Below are 18,261 nucleotides of genomic sequence, written 5' to 3'. Positions count from 1 at the left end.
TCACAAGAACTTTCAAACACAATTTGCTTAGTAAGAATATCATCAAATTCAAGGGAAATTTGAGCATCAATTAGACTTACAACGTTTAAATTAAAATCATGAGCAGACTCAAATTGTTGGGCTAATTTTTGAGCTTTTTCTGAATTAGTTAAAAGAAGTTTATCCCCATCTTTCAAAGTAGGAATTGGTTTCTGGGGCTTTTTAGAATTTTAGTTAATTTCCAAAATGGCTTTGAGTAGGGTTTTATGTCCTCTACTGCTTTAGCAAAATTTTCATTACGAATGAAATTTAAATGACGTTTGATCTCTTTTTGAAGGTCGCAATAAATTAATTTCAAATAAGGATCCCTAGTTCGTTGAAATTGGCGTCGACGAATGTTTTTCAGTCGTATCAAAAACTGAAGATCATCATCAATTAAAGGTTGATTAAATTTATGTTTAACTTTAGGTATTGAAGCGGCTCTAGCATTGACTATTGAAGTTGTCAAATTTTCTACAGCCAAATCAATATCTTCTACTGAATTCAGTGGAACGTTTACATCTAAATTACGTTCAATAAAATTCATATATCGCTCCCAGTTAGCCTTTTGAAAATTAAAAGTTGATTTTAAAGGGTTTTCAATGGGACTTTGGGATAAAGAAAGTGTTACTGGAAGGTGGTCTGAATCGAGGTCCGCATGAGTAACTAATTGACTACAATGCTCGCCTAAATCCGTTAGAACCAAATCAATTGTGGAGGGATTTCTAATTGAAGAAAAACAAGTATGCCCATTAGGATATTCAACAGTATAATAACCTGCAGAGCAGTCATTAAACAAAATATTCCCATTTGAATTTGATGAAATATTATTCCAAGATCGGTGTTTTGCATTAAAGTCACCAATAATAAAAAATTTAGATTTATTTCTGGTGAGTTTTTGTAAATCTCCCTTCAAAAAATTTTTCTGTTCACCGCTACATTGAAAAGGTAAATATGCGGCAACAATTATAATTTTCCCCATAGAAGTTTCTAATTCAATTCCAATTGTTTCTAAGACTTTTGTATTGAAAGAAGGAAGAAGTCTAAATTTGAGACGACTATTGATGACAATAGCTACACCCCCACCTTGTCGATCAAGTCGATCATTTCGTAAAATTTTAAAGAAAGCATTGCTTTTCAAGTTATTGTTTGGCTTTAAAAAAGTTTCAGTGATGGCAGCAATATGTATGTTTTGAGTTTTTAAAAATAAAAAGAATTCGTCTTGGTTAGCCAGCAAAGATCTAGCGTTCCAATTCATAATATTTAAACATCTATTTGGATCTATGAGGGAATCGTAAAGTCATAATAATTTTGTTAGTTAGTTAGAAAAAGTATTTGAATTTCGGGGATTTTCCCAAGCCTTCGCATGAACGTTGAGACTTGGTTTTTTCCCATTTTTATTAGTTAAACCTGAAGAGGGCAACCCATTTTCAACCACCTCTGAGAACGATAAACAACGAGTCTGTGGCGCAGAATCAGCCCAGGTAACATTAAAATCACTTCTGGTATTACCCAGCCGTGATTCCAATGTAGGCCGAGGCTGACTGCGAACAGGCAGGTTGTTTGCCGGTCTGACGTGTGAAGACGAAAAAGAGGAAGGAGGAGAAGAAACTTTTCTGGAAACTTTGGGGTTTTTCCTAGAAGCAACAATTTTTGCCCTAACGGGACAATCTAGAGAATTCGAGGAATGATTACCTGCGCAATTTGCACACTTAAAAAATTCTGTTTTTGGCTTATCACCACCAAAAAGGCATTTAGATTTTTCATGATCGAATGAGCCGCAAAACATGCATCTGGCATTCATTCTACAATTTTTAGTGCCATGACAAAAAGCTTGACAACGACGACATTGCGTAATATTTTGTAAAAAATTGGTATGGGATTTACGAAAAGGTTCAAATTTCACTCGACAATGAAACATAAGACGAGCCTTTTCCAAGATTTTCAAATTATTAACCTGATCCTTTTTAAAATGGATCAAATAAAGTTCAGGAGCAAAACCAACACTACTGGTATTATTCGTGTTGGTTCTTTTCCTCATTTGAATTACTTGAATTGGAGAAAAACCTAACAAAGAATTTAATTCATTTGTGATCTCATCCGGTGTCTGATCGCCGGTGAGACCACGAAGTACAACCACAGAGAACAGAGTTCGAGCTGGAGCTCAACACGTGTGTTTGAATACCAACCTAAGTTTCAAACCAAATGCGTAAGTGGACTAACATGCATAAGATGTCGCTACCGGTAAACCTATTTTTGTTTTCATTTTTTCGACACGCTTAGAAATTAATACTCATCGCTTATCTCAAAGAAGGCCAGTGCAATGTATGACAGTAACACAAATTTCGGTGTAATAAATTTTAAAACATCATGATTTAAAAAAAATGCAAATCATATTTCAATCACAATTGAATGCTGTCAGATGCCAAATATTGTTCAAACAATTTTGGCGCTGAATTGAAAGTTGAATTCTGTTCTGGAACGAACGAGGCTCTCTGAACCACCCTAAATTAAGAAATGCCCCAGTAGCAACATGGCGATGCTGCGCGCATTAACGGTGGTAATGCGCGCCAGAAATCTTCGGTTTTCCTCGGGCACGAAGAGGTTTTTCCGAAGGGTCCAGCCAAAGTCAGCCCAAGGCTCGGCCTCTTTTTCCAACCAACCACCAACGGAGACGGATCACGGCATCATTTACGGAGGCCCGAGCGGCCATAGTCAGAGGCCGGAATGGCCAGAGTCAGAAGTCCAGAAGGGACAAGTTTGTGTCGGAATAAGTCATTGTTGTAAAATAGTTTAAGTCGTTATACAGTCCACTAAAGTTGTTGTAATCTTTTGAGAATGAGTGCGTTTTTTTATTCAGTAAAGAAATTCTGATGCTATCGATCCAGCCATCAGGGGCGATCCTGAACAAATTCCAAGTGTTAAAGCATGTGTTGGGATTTTACTATCAGTTAACAGTTTTCTGTTCTGACTAGAACAGAAAATGTGAACATAAATATTATAATTGTAAACTATGACTCGATATTCTGGTTGATGTTACCTGAGATCGATATATGAGGACTTGTAACTCAGGGTTAGTAATCAGTAGAAATGATTTAAGTTATTTATAAACATGAGTTACAAGATACCATCAACCGGAATACCAACCCATAATTAACAATTATAACATTTATGTTCACATTCTCTGTTATAGAAAACTATTTAATGACAGACATACTTTAAAACTTGGAATTCAACTTTCAATTCAGCGCCAATATTGATTGAACAATATGGGGCATATGCTGGGACATATGACAGCGATTAAAGTATGATTGAAATATGATTTGCATTTTTTTTTAAATCAAGATGTTCTTAAAATTTATCACACAAAAAGTTGTGTTACTCTCATACATTGCAATGGCCTCATTTGAGATAAGCTATGAGTATTAATTTCTAAGCGTGTCGAAAAAATGGAAAAATATGTGTACTGGTAGCGACATCTTATGGATGTTAGTCCACTTACGAATTTGGTTTGAAACTTAGGTGGGTATTCTCACACACGATTTCAACAAATTTTTGTTCGGGGCCCGATGTCTGTTCTCTGTGGTACAACTTTAAAAGGACGATCACCTCTAGTGTCGTACGTAAAAAATTGGTGTTTTTTATTATTCAAATAATTTAAATTTTTTTGAAAATCATTAAAAGATTCCGCCAATATACGAGCAGTTCCCCTTCGACCGATCTGAAAAGAAATCTTCACATCCTTGACGGAAGTGACGATTTCTTTTCGAAAGGCATTGAAGTCAGGAATCGTGACCGTTATTGGTGGAATCTTTTCGTTTTTAAGAGTATAAGAAGAAGAAGAAGGTTTCTTAGTACTCTTATCAGAATTAAATATGAATATTTCCTCATCACCGATGTTATGAAGGACATCGAATGAATAGGAACTTTTTTGGCAGATGGCCCTAGATTAGGTTCAGCAATCCGTTTTCTTCCGGCCCTTGAGCCGGCCGGAGACTTCCCCATGCTGGAAAGAAAAGAGAAAATATGAATAAAAGAAAATGAAAATAATTTTAGCACTGAAAAGTGCTGATTGAAATACAGGTAAGGAAAAAATAAATAATGTAAAATGTTCCTGCAGGTACACAGCAACGATACGATGCTCCGGCGTACGTGTTGACGGCTCAACGGTACAGATGGAAGTGTAGTATTCTTGGGTCTAATTTTTACAAGAATTGGCCCAACGAAATCGGTTACAATCCAGCGAAAAAATGTTGAACCCGGCTCGTGTTCCATTAACTGGCAAACGGTTTCAAACTGCGTCAAATTGGGTCCAAATCTTATCAGTTTTGGTCCAATCCTTATACCGGTTCTAAGAAAAGATGAGTTGAAACTGGTATAATGGACCACGGATGCGATTGCTTTGGTCGGATTTTGGATCTGAACCGACTGTTTGGATTCGTTAACATGTTCGCTTAGCTCTAATGATGGCCAGTGCAACAAATCCATTATCCAAATGGATTATCTACTACTTATTCTAGCAACTGTCACAGAGGACACTTTTTCCAATTTGCATACATATCAAGTGCATAAAAGCAGGGGGTGAGATCATCGCGAGTTTGCGTTTTATTGGCTTACGTATGCAGAATTTCATTACTTTCTGGAAGGGCGATAATAGATGTATGTTATGTTTAAGAATAAAACCGATGCACAGAAGAAATCATTTCTAAGTCTTATCAGGGAGAATTCTAAATTAATAGAAATGGACAAAATTTCACTATTTCTTGTCAAACGAGACACCGTATGGAAACCGAAAATTTCAAGCATTTTTTTAAAGAAATACCGGGAAAAATCCCTGCGAAAGATGCTACCAGGAATCAATGATCGTTATTTTATGTGCTTCTTGTTGGTGTCATTGCCGGGCCGAGCCGTATAAACAAACTCGTTAAGCCGGCGATAATAATGAACCTGATCCTAAGCTGATCGCGTTTGAGTATGTTCGTTCGATGAATACCCCTAGCCTACTATCTCCCGGGGATTGTTTTGTTTACCAGTTGTTATGACCACATTGAAATATTTAAAATGCCGGTTCGTTCGTAGGTATTCGTTAAACGGCATATTGATTTGACAGGGATGATCAAAAGATCTTAGAATGGTTGATTTTTATTTATTTACAAGCCTAAGCTTAATCATGATGGTTCGTTAGCTTCAGGTGATAGATAGGGGTTGTATTGAGCAAGCATTCCGGGAAAGCAATGACATAACTAGTTCGCGAGAGTACCTCGAGTTTGCTTTCGAAGTTTACCTGGTAACCTTCTGTGCCGATAGAGAGTTTCCGGACTGTACAAACACAAACGAAGGCTCCGGTTAGTTTTAAATCGATCATATATTCCGTGCGGTGGCCTCGTCCAGCATTCAGTTTGTGATTTCCAGCCGCGGCTGACAGATCGTTCGGACTTCGCGCATTCGACCGATTACGTGACTCGGGACGGGCTTTGTGATTTGAATTACAAGTGCTCTGCTAATCATATAATAAGTGCCTAAACATACGGCTGAAAGCTTCAGTGTGAATTCTAGTGCCGGGGAATTCCCCCTTGTTTTTCCAGGAATCGTTCATTGGAAAGGAGACTTTTCAGTGTGGCGCAAGGTCGTCATGGGACACCGCAAAATGTGCCATCTGTGGAGTTCATCTGTGCTGCTGGTGATAAGCTTGGCCTTTCTAGCCGGTGTAAATTGTGAGGGGTTAGTATCCTGAACCGTTAAAAAGTGCCAAACACATTTTGTTTTGTCGAGACTCGCACTTCCAGTTATTACCTAAAACCCAAACTCTTTGGGCACCATATTATTGTAAGCGACCAGAATTATGACTTGGCCGACGCATATATAGCGATGACGAAATCATCTACCAAGTACGTGTAGACTCAACTTGACAAAGTTGATTTACCACTTTTGGTCAGAGCTTGTTTCCTTGTGCAGGAGATCTTCGAGCTGACTGAGCGAAATACAAACGTACGTTGATCTTGTCGAGTTCATTGATGGGTATCGATCTACTCAATGCAAAACTCCGTAAATTCGTTGGTCAAAGTTAATGTTGGATGTTGTAGAGGATGCGTCGGCGTTCTCCATACCACCAGATGATCGCAACAGGCAGCTCAAAGGTATTTGCGATTGCGAATAGAAAATTCGATCGCCAGTGACATGTATGCCGCTTTAGCGAGTAAAACCAAGCATTCAAATCGTTTGACGCCCACACTCCCACGCAATTAGCGAATACCTGCCCGCGTTAGTCAGAGCTGAGTAATTGTTTTTTTTCTTCTAAACCTTACAACTTACTGTTGTTGATTCAAGCAAGCATGTCGTAGCAGTTTGCGGAAGAAATTTAAGATCGTTGCGCTGCATGTCTGAATCAACAAAACGTGTGATTTGTTGCCTTGACATTGGTTTTTGCGTTGACATGGGGGGAGTTCATGGAGTTGATAGCGTTGTGTTTTGTGTTACATAACAGAACCAAGAAGTGGTTGAGCTTCTCGTTTTTTTTAAATCAATGCAACGGTGGTGAAAGCTCGCTCTGAGAAAAAAGGAATTATTTTGAAATGAAACTGTTCGGGTAGCTTGAACATATTGCCAATGAATTTAATTTTATTTCCTTCGGGAAATTTTAGTTATTGTGTTACAAAATCTTTTTCAAACTGAAAATAAACAAACTCTTCTATCTTGAGCAAATTTTCAACAAATCAAATGGGATTTTCCAATTTCCACGATAGTATTCCATGAACGTTCTTGTTTAACATCTATGTGTGCTTTCAAGTCTCCAAGCTTTTTTTGACCGAACAGATTAAAAACTCTACGTGAATCTACACAGAAAATTGTACAGCAAACCGTTGCAACGCGTTGTACGAAATATGAGGAAACAGATGCTACAACAGTTGGAAGCGAAAACAAATTAAATTGGCATCAACTTTAAGAGGGACTCCCCTGGAACCGATACGATATGTGTAATCGAGTTCGAGGGAACCATTAGGATTAACGGACGTCAATTTGATTTTTTATCATTATGAGTTTAGCAACCCAAGACAGGTTTTCTGGAATAGAACTGGTAGAAGAATGTTTGGTGTTTCTGGTTTTGCTGATCATGGGCCAAGGTGAAAATGGGATAACTTGAAGCAGAGGTTTGAACTGATAAACTGATCTATAAGTGCAGTTTTTGTCTTTCAACTTTTTGCACTCATACTGGACGAAGTTTGGAGTTTTTTCTACTCACATCTAAGCCTAATTTTTATTTTATTGTTTCGTGTACATGTTTTAATTTTTTAGTTTTTAATCTGCTTTTAACACATTGAGGACCAAATACGAGATATCTCGTTTTTCGCTTGTCATACAGAAGCATAAATCAAATGTTATAGATTTAAATATGAAATTATATTCTACAAAATGAAACACAACATTTTCGGTAACTCATAGATACAAAATTTGACGAATTTAATTCAGTGAGCTTTGAGATATATAATGCCGAATATCAGTGTGTTTGGCTTTGATTTCTTTTGTGTTAAGTCTCAAGGTCTAATATTGAACTTTGTGTAAAAATTCAGAAATAACTTCTAAGTTATTCATTAGTGCAGTTTTACAAAGATATTTTTTTGGTAATGTACCGAAAAGTTTTGTTTTGTTTACGCATTCCAATTACCTTTTTGTATAATCATTTTATCTTTTCAAACGTTGATATCCAATAATTATTTCAATTTTTTTTTGAATTTAAGTGATTAATATATGTTTATTGGCACAGAGTAACAGCATATTTTGATCCCTAGTATGAAATACTGGAAAATTTGGTCGATCACCTCTACTCTTGGCGATACTGCGTTTCAAAGTACCGTCAAACGGGGCATCATGCAAAAGCAGGGTTAGATGCAACATTTGTATACTACAACACTCATTCAATTTTTATTTCAATATAAAGTTATCATTGAATGATAACAAATTGATGATTACATACTTTTTAACATCGTGAAAGAATTTTTGAAAGTTTTTGATTCTTTTCAAAAATTTAAATAATTGAGCAATAGATGTACAAATGATTACATTTTTCGATGACGTAAAAAACATTACCCAGTATGACTGATTGGCTTAATGATATCACCTACAAACTTTATATTTCTTTCATTATCGTATACCATCACTGTTGGTGTAAAAATATTTTTCGGACAATCGCCAAATTTTTTTAAATAAATATTTTTATAATTCAGTTACCTGTCTGGGGCAAAATGCAAATCAAAACTAAACCTCATAAATCTCGATTCCATATGCAAGGATATGATTGTTTTGCATTACGCGTTTGTTAACATTAAAATTTCATCCATCCTAAGATTTATTTTCATGATTTAAGTTAATAGAATTTTTTGTAGTATTTTTTACCCCTAAAAGTATGCAGAAAATTTACGCTTGACAGGAAAAATGTAAAATTTAATTCGAACAACCAAAAATTACTGCAATTGATGCTTTATGCGTTATGACATCCCAAATGTATCAAAAACTATTAATTTTAAAACGTTTTCATTTGATTTTTCATTAATAACAATGTTTGTTGCAACTTACCCCTTTTTGTTAGTAGGGTGGAAATCGCATGTTTTTGTAAATTTAAAAATAGCTGGTGAAACGAATAATTTTTCTGACAACGTCAATTTGGTGTCCCATATACCTTAAAACTTTTGATGTAGAAGTGGTATGATTATCTGTATACATTAGGATTTTAGAAGCCATTGAAGTTGAAAAATGTTGCATGTTGCCCCAGTTGACGGTATCCTTAAATTCTTATGTTTAACGGAACAATAAAAAAATAACCAGAAATGAAAACTGTGAAACATTCTCCGGAGAAGTCCAAATTCTTCGCGAACTTCGATAAAGTTGATTGATTGATTGAGCATTGATTTATATCTTTAGTTTAAGCATCTTATTTAGTAATATTTTACCGTTTTATCAAGCATGGTTTTTTGAGAAAAAAATTTTCAGGTCGGCCATCCTAAAACTTCGAATTTTGGTCAAAATACTAGGTGTGAAAATTCGAAACTGTCAGACAGTCGACCTCAGATAGCTTCAAACAAATTTGAACAAGATTTTTTACAGTTTTGTTGAAATATTTTGAACTTCAATAATCGTGCGTACAGAACCTGTAAACAAAAGTGTTGATGATTTTTCTTTTTAATTCATCTTACAATGAAAATAGAAAAGATCAATACTGATCTGATAAAAATATGATATGAACAAAATAGAAGCATGAAATAAAGCCATATGGCATCCTTGACTATGTTTTATGCAAAAGAATTAGTGATGTCTAAAATTTCGCCAAAATTGAAGCTTTGATGTATGCTTAACATTAGTTTCTACCATTATTGGTTAAATTATTCGAGAATAATGCAAGTGGAAATGAAATATAGCTTAAAACATAAATATGCGCATTCAGCCCGCCCAGTTTCGGAGATTTTCTCAAAAACTGTAAGAAGTTTCAACAGAAAAATTGCTCTAACGTATATAAAACAGACGTCCACTCATGTGCATATAATTTTCAGACTCCTATGTATTGGAATATGGGAGAAATTTAGTATTTTCCTTATGGTTGATTCAACCATTTGTTGATCACCGGGGTAGCTTTTAAGAACATGAAATTTTTCCACATAATCATCAATAACTAAGTCTAAAGTGAAAATATCTAAAAACTTTTTTCTCCGTTTAAGTTGATTTTCAAATTAGAAATTTTTTATGAAAATTTCAAATGTAAATAAAAATGTTATTTCAAAATCTTGAAATATCTATTTTTTCAAAGGCTCGCAAATAAACACTCTTCGTGATGAAATCAAAGCATTTTAAAGCAGCAGGTTGATTTATGTTATAGTTCAACTTTTTTCCTAGTAAATGTATAGCTTTGGTGTGGTTTTTGTTGTATTTTGAGGTAAATTTTTTATATTTAAAAAATAGGGACGTTTTCCGAGAGTAAGCCGGTCTAGGACAAAAGGCTAGAAACCCTATCAATTGGAAACATTTGAAAGAAAAAATGAAAGGGGAATAGTGCGAAGGCCTAGAGAATTGAATGAAGGCAAAAATTCATTTTTTTTTGTAGTTAAAATTTTATAAGTAGGGGAGAATGAGGATACTTGATCCCTAAGGATACTTGATTCCTTTGCTATATCTCCAAACAGGAATGTCTTACAAATGTAAATGTTCTAGAAAAATGTGCCAAACAGAACAAAACAACGATGGTGTTATCTCAACAAATTTGAAAAATTTAAATTGGAAAGTTATTGAACTTTGTTTGATAATTTTCACAAAATGTGATTTGAAGCTCTTTTTTATCACTTTAAAATGTTTCTCACTTGAAAAAATTATGATAAAAATATTTATTCTAATATGTCAATCGTTAAAGTATGATATGAACTTCATAATGCCATATTTTTAAAGCAATAGTAAACTCTCATTTTTTTCAGAAGATGTTTTCCATAATGTATGTTATGGGTATAATTGAACCCTAGAGTCAAAAACCCGATTTAATACACTTAACAGTGGATTGGAGCCTTTCTAACAGAGTTTAAATTATATTTGGAAATATATAAAATAATATAGAATATACATGATAGATTCCTTCCCTCTGAATCATATAAGTATGATTTCAGATATTCAAACACGAAAAATTCCAATCTCAATATAAAAAAATGATGCCTGATACGTTTTTTTGGGGAAAAGCGAACTGGTATGTAAGGAGCTCATTTTATGTATGGAAAGAATGGTATTTAAACAGTAGAATTTCCAAGATTTATAACACGCTGAAATGGTGCCGTGGTAGCAACCAGAACTTTCACGTTGCTGGTCACGGTTCGAATCTTACTGTTTTTTTATGCTTTTTTTTTACTGAATAAGTAAAACCAACTACAATATTGATGGATAGCCGTGACGCGTGCCCTAGCATGATACCTTTTTTAGAGCTCAACCATGCATAGAGGAAAAATTCCCACAAAAGGAGGGGAAAGTAATATGACTATTAAATGATTAATCTCATTCTGTAAACTAAATCTGAAATCTTATTCTGATTCTAAAGTTTGAATTTTGAGTTACAACACTTAGTCTAATATTTGAATATAAGTTCCAATTTCAAATTCCAGGTTGATCTTTAATCCAAATTCTTAATCAGAATTCTAAATCTGAATTCTCAATCTGAATTCTGAATCTGAACTCTGAATTTGAATTCTAAATCTGTATTCTGAATCTGAATTCTGAATCTGAATTCTGAATCTGAATTCTGAATCTGAATTCTGAATCTGAATTCTGAATCTGAATTCTGAATCTGAGTTCTGAATCTGAATTCTGAATCTGAATTCTGAATCTGAATTCTGAATTCTGAATCTGAATTCTGAATCTTAATTCTGAATCTGAATTCTGAATCTGAATTCTGAATCTGAATTCTGAATCTGAATTCTGAATCTGAATTCTGAATCTGAATTCTGAATCTAAATTCTGAATCTGAATTCTGAATCTGAATTCTGAATCTGAATTCTGAATCTGAATTCTGAATCTGAATTCTGAATCTGAATTCTGAATCTGAATTCTGAATCTGAATTCTGAATCTGAATTCTGAATCTGAATTCTGAATCGGAATTCTGAATCTGAATTCTGAATCTGAATTCTGAATATGAATTCTGAATCTGAATTCTGGATCTGAATTCTGAATCTGAATTCTGAATCTGAATTCTGAATCTGAATTCTGAATCTGAATTCTGAATCTGAATTCTGAATCTGAATTCTGAATCTGAATTCTGAATCTGAATTCTGAATCTGAATTCTGAATCTGAATTCTGAATCTGAATTCTGAATCTGAATTCTGAATCTGAATTCTGAATCTGAATTCTGAATCTGAATTCTGAATCTGAATTCTGAATCTGAATTCTGAATCTGAATTCTGAATCTGAATTCTGAATCTGAATTCTTAATCTTGTAAATCTCATTTTGATTGTTTTGCATCACACGGTTTTCAACATTGAAATTTCTTTCATCCAAATTTTTTTTTATGATTTCGGATTTTACAACTTTTAATAGTATGGTTTTACCCCTAAAAGTATGCAGCAAACTTAATTTCAGAAAAATTGTGAAAAAAAGTTTTCACAAAACAAAATCGTGTTTTCATGCGTAATGATCTTTAAGTCATCGCAAATTTATCAAAAACTGTGCAAATTGGTATTCTTGGAGAAACAATTCCAGAATTGAAAATTGATAAAGTGAGGAGAAATTTTACGGATGATGAAAAGAGCGAAAGAACATTTTTGCAAGGAAAATTTATTAACGTACACCATACTTTACCTCGCAACATCCAGCTTCATCAATTTTTAATTCTGATATTCTTTCTCCATGAATCTAAATTTTTCACCGATATGCCGAAAATAAATTTACAAAAATTCTGAATCTGAATTCTGAATCTGAATTCTGATTCTGAATTCTGAATCTGAATTCTGAATCTGAATTCTGAATCTGAATTCTGATTCTGAATTCTGAATCTGAATTCTGAATCTGAATTCTGAATCTGAATTCTGAATCTGAATTCTGAATCTGAATTCTGAATCTGAATTCTGAATCTGAATTCTGAATCTGAATTCTGAATCTGAATTCTGAATCTGAATTCTGAATCTGAATTCTGAATCTGAATTCTGAATCTGAATTCTGAATCTGAATTCTGAATCTGAATCTGAATTCTGAATCTGAATTCTGAATCTGAATTCTGAATCTGAATTCTGAATCTGAATTCTGAATCTGAATTCTGAATCTGAATTCTGAATCTGAATTCTGAATCTGAATTCTGAATCTGAATTCTGAATCTGAATTCTGAATCTGAATTCTGAATCTGAATTCTGAATCTGAATTCTGAATCTGAATTCTGAATCTGAATTCTGAATCTGAATTCTGAATCTGAATTCTGAATCTGAATTCTGAATCTGAATTCTGAATCTGAATTCTGAATCTGAATTCTGAATCTGAATTCTGAATCTGAATTCTGAATCTGAATTCTGAATCTGAATTCTGAATCTGAATTCTGAATCTGAATTCTGAATCTGAATTCTGAATCTGAATTCTGAATCTGAATTCTGAATCTGAATTCTGAATCTGAATTCTGAATCTGAATTCTGAATCTGAATTCTGAATCTGAATTCTGAATCTGAATTCTGAATCTGAATTCTTAATCTGAATTCTGAATCTGAATTCTGAATCTAAATTCTGAATCTGAATATGAGTTCTGAATCTGAATTTTGAATTCTGAATTTTGAATCCTGAATTCTGATTCCTAAACCTGTATCCTGAATTTGAAAACTGAATCTGAATTCTGCATCTGAAATTGAATCTAAATTATGTATGAGTATGTAGAAATGAAAAAAAAAACATAAATTCATTCTTCAACACGAGTAAAAAAAACGAGGGTCATAAGATCTTCATATAAATTCCCCCCCAACGCAGTTTCCTGTACGGCTCTGCATTTTGTTGACACCCGGCATGGCTTTAGACACTATAATTTCATAAATGAAATTATAATGTCTATAGGCATGGCGGACTCTGAAGGAAACGCCCATCCGCCATTTGCTGCATTGAAAAGCAAGAAGTGTAAGATATAAACACTGTTGCCGTATTTGCCCCAGCAGACTGAGAAACTGCCCAGACCACGGTGCGTCTTAGTAATGCCTTTTACCTATTTGAGTTTGAGCCGCTTTCAATCAAGCGTGCCGATGGTTTATTGGATAGCGCTTGCAACTTGGGATCTGAAGGGTTTTGGTTCAATTCTCGAGTTAATAAAAATATTATTTTTTTATTTTGATTATCTTCAATTTATAAATGATTGCTGGTGCTGCTGCTTCGAGGCGCCACTAGCAACTTTTTTTTATGCCATAATAAGTATGATATGTATTTGGTAAAGAAAACGGTTTCAACTATTTTGTTTTTTTCCCGTTTTTGAAAGGGTTGTGTAGAAAAAAAAATGCATTCTTTTGAGACTAAAATCATTTTAATTGTGCAGCCCAGTTTCGCAAAAACGTTCTAGACATTTTTAAAATGGCACATACAAATCCACGGACATCAACAGAACTCGTCGAGCTGAGTCGATAGGTACCTATAAAGGTATGTCTAAGACCCATAATTAATGATCTCTCAAATCGACCGATAACCAAACCTTTCTGTTAGAAAGGCAAAAATGATGCCTGATACGTTTTTTTGGGGAAAAGCGAACTGGTATGTAAGGAGCTCATTTTATGTATGGAAAGAATGGTATTTAAACAGTAGAATTTCCAAGATTTATAACACGCTGAAATGGTGCCGTGGTAGCAACCAGAACTTTCACGTTGCTGGTCACGGTTCGAATCTTACTGTTTTTTTATGCTTTTTTTTTACTGAATAAGTAAAACCAACTACAATATTGATGGATAGCCGTGACGCGTGCCCTAGCATGATACCTTTTTTAGAGCTCAACCATGCATAGAGGAAAAATTCCCACAAAAGGAGGGGAAAGTAATATGACTATTAAATGATTAATCTCATTCTGTAAACTAAATCTGAAATCTTATTCTGATTCTAAAGTTTGAATTTTGAGTTACAACACTTAGTCTAATATTTGAATATAAGTTCCAATTTCAAATTCCAGGTTGATCTTTAATCCAAATTCTTAATCAGAATTCTAAATCTGAATTCTCAATCTGAATTCTGAATCTGAACTCTGAATTTGAATTCTAAATCTGTATTCTGAATCTGAATTCTGAATCTGAATTCTGAATCTGAATTCTGAATCTGAATTCTGAATCTGAATTCTGAATCTGAGTTCTGAATCTGAATTCTGAATCTGAATTCTGAATCTGAATTCTGAATTCTGAATCTGAATTCTGAATCTTAATTCTGAATCTGAATTCTGAATCTGAATTCTGAATCTGAATTCTGAATCTGAATTCTGAATCTGAATTCTGAATCTGAATTCTGAATCTAAATTCTGAATCTGAATTCTGAATCTGAATTCTGAATCTGAATTCTGAATCTGAATTCTGAATCTGAATTCTGAATCTGAATTCTGAATCTGAATTCTGAATCTGAATTCTGAATCTGAATTCTGAATCTGAATTCTGAATCGGAATTCTGAATCTGAATTCTGAATCTGAATTCTGAATATGAATTCTGAATCTGAATTCTGGATCTGAATTCTGAATCTGAATTCTGAATCTGAATTCTGAATCTGAATTCTGAATCTGAATTCTGAATCTGAATTCTGAATCTGAATTCTGAATCTGAATTCTGAATCTGAATTCTGAATCTGAATTCTGAATCTGAATTCTGAATCTGAATTCTGAATCTGAATTCTGAATCTGAATTCTGAATCTGAATTCTGAATCTGAATTCTGAATCTGAATTCTTAATCTTGTAAATCTCATTTTGATTGTTTTGCATCACACGGTTTTCAACATTGAAATTTCTTTCATCCAAATTTTTTTTTATGATTTCGGATTTTACAACTTTTAATAGTATGGTTTTACCCCTAAAAGTATGCAGCAAACTTAATTTCAGAAAAATTGTGAAAAAAAGTTTTCACAAAACAAAATCGTGTTTTCATGCGTAATGATCTTTAAGTCATCGCAAATTTATCAAAAACTGTGCAAATTGGTATTCTTGGAGAAACAATTCCAGAATTGAAAATTGATAAAGTGAGGAGAAATTTTACGGATGATGAAAAGAGCGAAAGAACATTTTTGCAAGGAAAATTTATTAACGTACACCATACTTTACCTCGCAACATCCAGCTTCATCAATTTTTAATTCTGATATTCTTTCTCCATGAATCTAAATTTTTCACCGATATGCCGAAAATAAATTTACAAAAATTCTGAATCTGAATTCTGATTCTGAATTCTGAATCTGAATTCTGAATCTGAATTCTGAATCTGAATTCTGATTCTGAATTCTGAATCTGAATTCTGAATCTGAATTCTGAATCTGAATTCTGAATCTGAATTCTGAATCTGAATTCTGAATCTGAATTCTGAATCTGAATTCTGAATCTGAATTCTGAATCTGAATTCTGAATCTGAATTCTGAATCTGAATTCTGAATCTGAATTCTGAATCTGAATCTGAATTCTGAATCTGAATTCTGAATCTGAATTCTGAATCTGAATTCTGAATCTGAATTCTGAATCTGAATTCTGAATCTGAATTCTGAATCTGAATTCTGAATCTGAATTCTGAATCTGAATTCTGAATCTGAATTCTGAATCTGAATTCTGAATCTGAATTCTGAATCTGAATTCTGAATCTGAATTCTGAATCTGAATTCTGAATCTGAATTCTGAATCTGAATTCTGAATCTGAATTCTGAATCTGAATTCTGAATCTGAATTCTGAATCTGAATTCTGAATCTGAATTCTGAATCTGAATTCTGAATCTGAATTCTGAATCTGAATTCTGAATCTGAATTCTGAATCTGAATTCTGAATCTGAATTCTGAATCTGAATTCTGAATCTGAATTCTGAATCTGAATTCTGAATCTGAATTCTGAATCTGAATTCTGAATCTGAATTCTGAATCTGAATTCTGAATCTGAATTCTGAATCTGAATTCTGAATCTGAATTCTGAATCTGAATTCTTAATCTGAATTCTGAATCTGAATTCTGAATCTAAATTCTGAATCTGAATATGAGTTCTGAATCTGAATTTTGAATTCTGAATTTTGAATCCTGAATTCTGATTCCTAAACCTGTATCCTGAATTTGAAAACTGAATCTGAATTCTGCATCTGAAATTGAATCTAAATTATGTATGAGTATGTAGAAATGAAAAAAAAAACATAAATTCATTCTTCAACACGAGTAAAAAAAACGAGGGTCATAAGATCTTCATATAAATTCCCCCCCAACGCAGTTTCCTGTACGGCTCTGCATTTTGTTGACACCCGGCATGGCTTTAGACACTATAATTTCATAAATGAAATTATAATGTCTATAGGCATGGCGGACTCTGAAGGAAACGCCCATCCGCCATTTGCTGCATTGAAAAGCAAGAAGTGTAAGATATAAACACTGTTGCCGTATTTGCCCCAGCAGACTGAGAAACTGCCCAGACCACGGTGCGTCTTAGTAATGCCTTTTACCTATTTGAGTTTGAGCCGCTTTCAATCAAGCGTGCCGATGGTTTATTGGATAGCGCTTGCAACTTGGGATCTGAAGGGTTTTGGTTCAATTCTCGAGTTAATAAAAATATTATTTTTTTATTTTGATTATCTTCAATTTATAAATGATTGCTGGTGCTGCTGCTTCGAGGCGCCACTAGCAACTTTTTTTTATGCCATAATAAGTATGATATGTATTTGGTAAAGAAAACGGTTTCAACTATTTTGTTTTTTTCCCGTTTTTGAAAGGGTTGTGTAGAAAAAAAAATGCATTCTTTTGAGACTAAAATCATTTTAATTGTGCAGCCCAGTTTCGCAAAAACGTTCTAGACATTTTTAAAATGGCACATACAAATCCACGGACATCAACAGAACTCGTCGAGCTGAGTCGATAGGTACCTATAAAGGTATGTCTAAGACCCATAATTAATGATCTCTCAAATCGACCGATAACCAAACCTTTCTGTTAGAAAGGCAAAAAGATGTATTTTTCATCTGAATGGATCGTGATCATTGGTTATTTTGAAATTACTTATATCTGACCGAAAACTAATATTTATCGAGTAATTATCTGTTAAAAAAAGCCTAAAAATACTGAATTTATCTAAAAAAAATTAGAATATTGCGCCTTAAAGTATGCAATGACTCTAGGGTAGAAGACAAACTTTTATAATCTCTTTGTCTGATACTTACAAACTGTGAAATTAGAACTAATTTGGCATGAAATAGTCAACGGACCTTTTATCTTCGGATTCTATTAGATATTTGCCTAGAGTTAGGGCACCCTGAATAAGGGATCAAGTCTCTTCTAGTAAAGTCTCCTATAAAGGAAAAAATATCACAATTTTTTTAGTCTCACGCAAATGCTTCTAGCTCAACCACGAATGCATATATTGTTCTAACTTTTGGAGCATAAAAACTTAAAACACGCTGTTAGAAAATGCTAGAGACGGCGAGTTGCTGAATTTTCCCGAAAAGATATGATGAAAATAAGAAAGGGGATCAAGTATCCCCATCCTTCACTAATGGTAAAAAAATAGCCGCTTTATGTATGCTGCATCATTGTTCATCTTTCGATTTTAATTGTTCTTCGGCCTT

General features: G+C 33.8%; 1 protein-coding gene across 1 annotated transcript in view; it reads left to right on the top strand.

Annotated features, from left to right (window-relative positions):
- The first annotated feature begins 5,410 nt into the window (after window positions 1-5,410).
- The window catches only part of LOC129748741 (thioester-containing protein 1 allele R1-like), a 160,300-nt gene continuing 147,449 nt past the window's right edge, over window positions 5,411-18,261 (top strand). The window contains exon 1 of the mRNA XM_055743444.1: window positions 5,411-5,739. Coding sequence (XP_055599419.1) covers window positions 5,651-5,739 — 89 coding nt within the window. The 5' untranslated portion in view covers window positions 5,411-5,650. The remainder of the gene's footprint in view (window positions 5,740-18,261) is intronic.

Source organism: Uranotaenia lowii, chromosome 2 (genome assembly GCF_029784155.1).
Source record: "Uranotaenia lowii strain MFRU-FL chromosome 2, ASM2978415v1, whole genome shotgun sequence".
NCBI lineage: Eukaryota > Metazoa > Arthropoda > Insecta > Diptera > Culicidae > Uranotaenia > Uranotaenia lowii.
The sequence above is the reverse complement of the archived record's forward strand: the minus strand, read 5'-3'. Positions and strand labels throughout refer to the sequence as shown.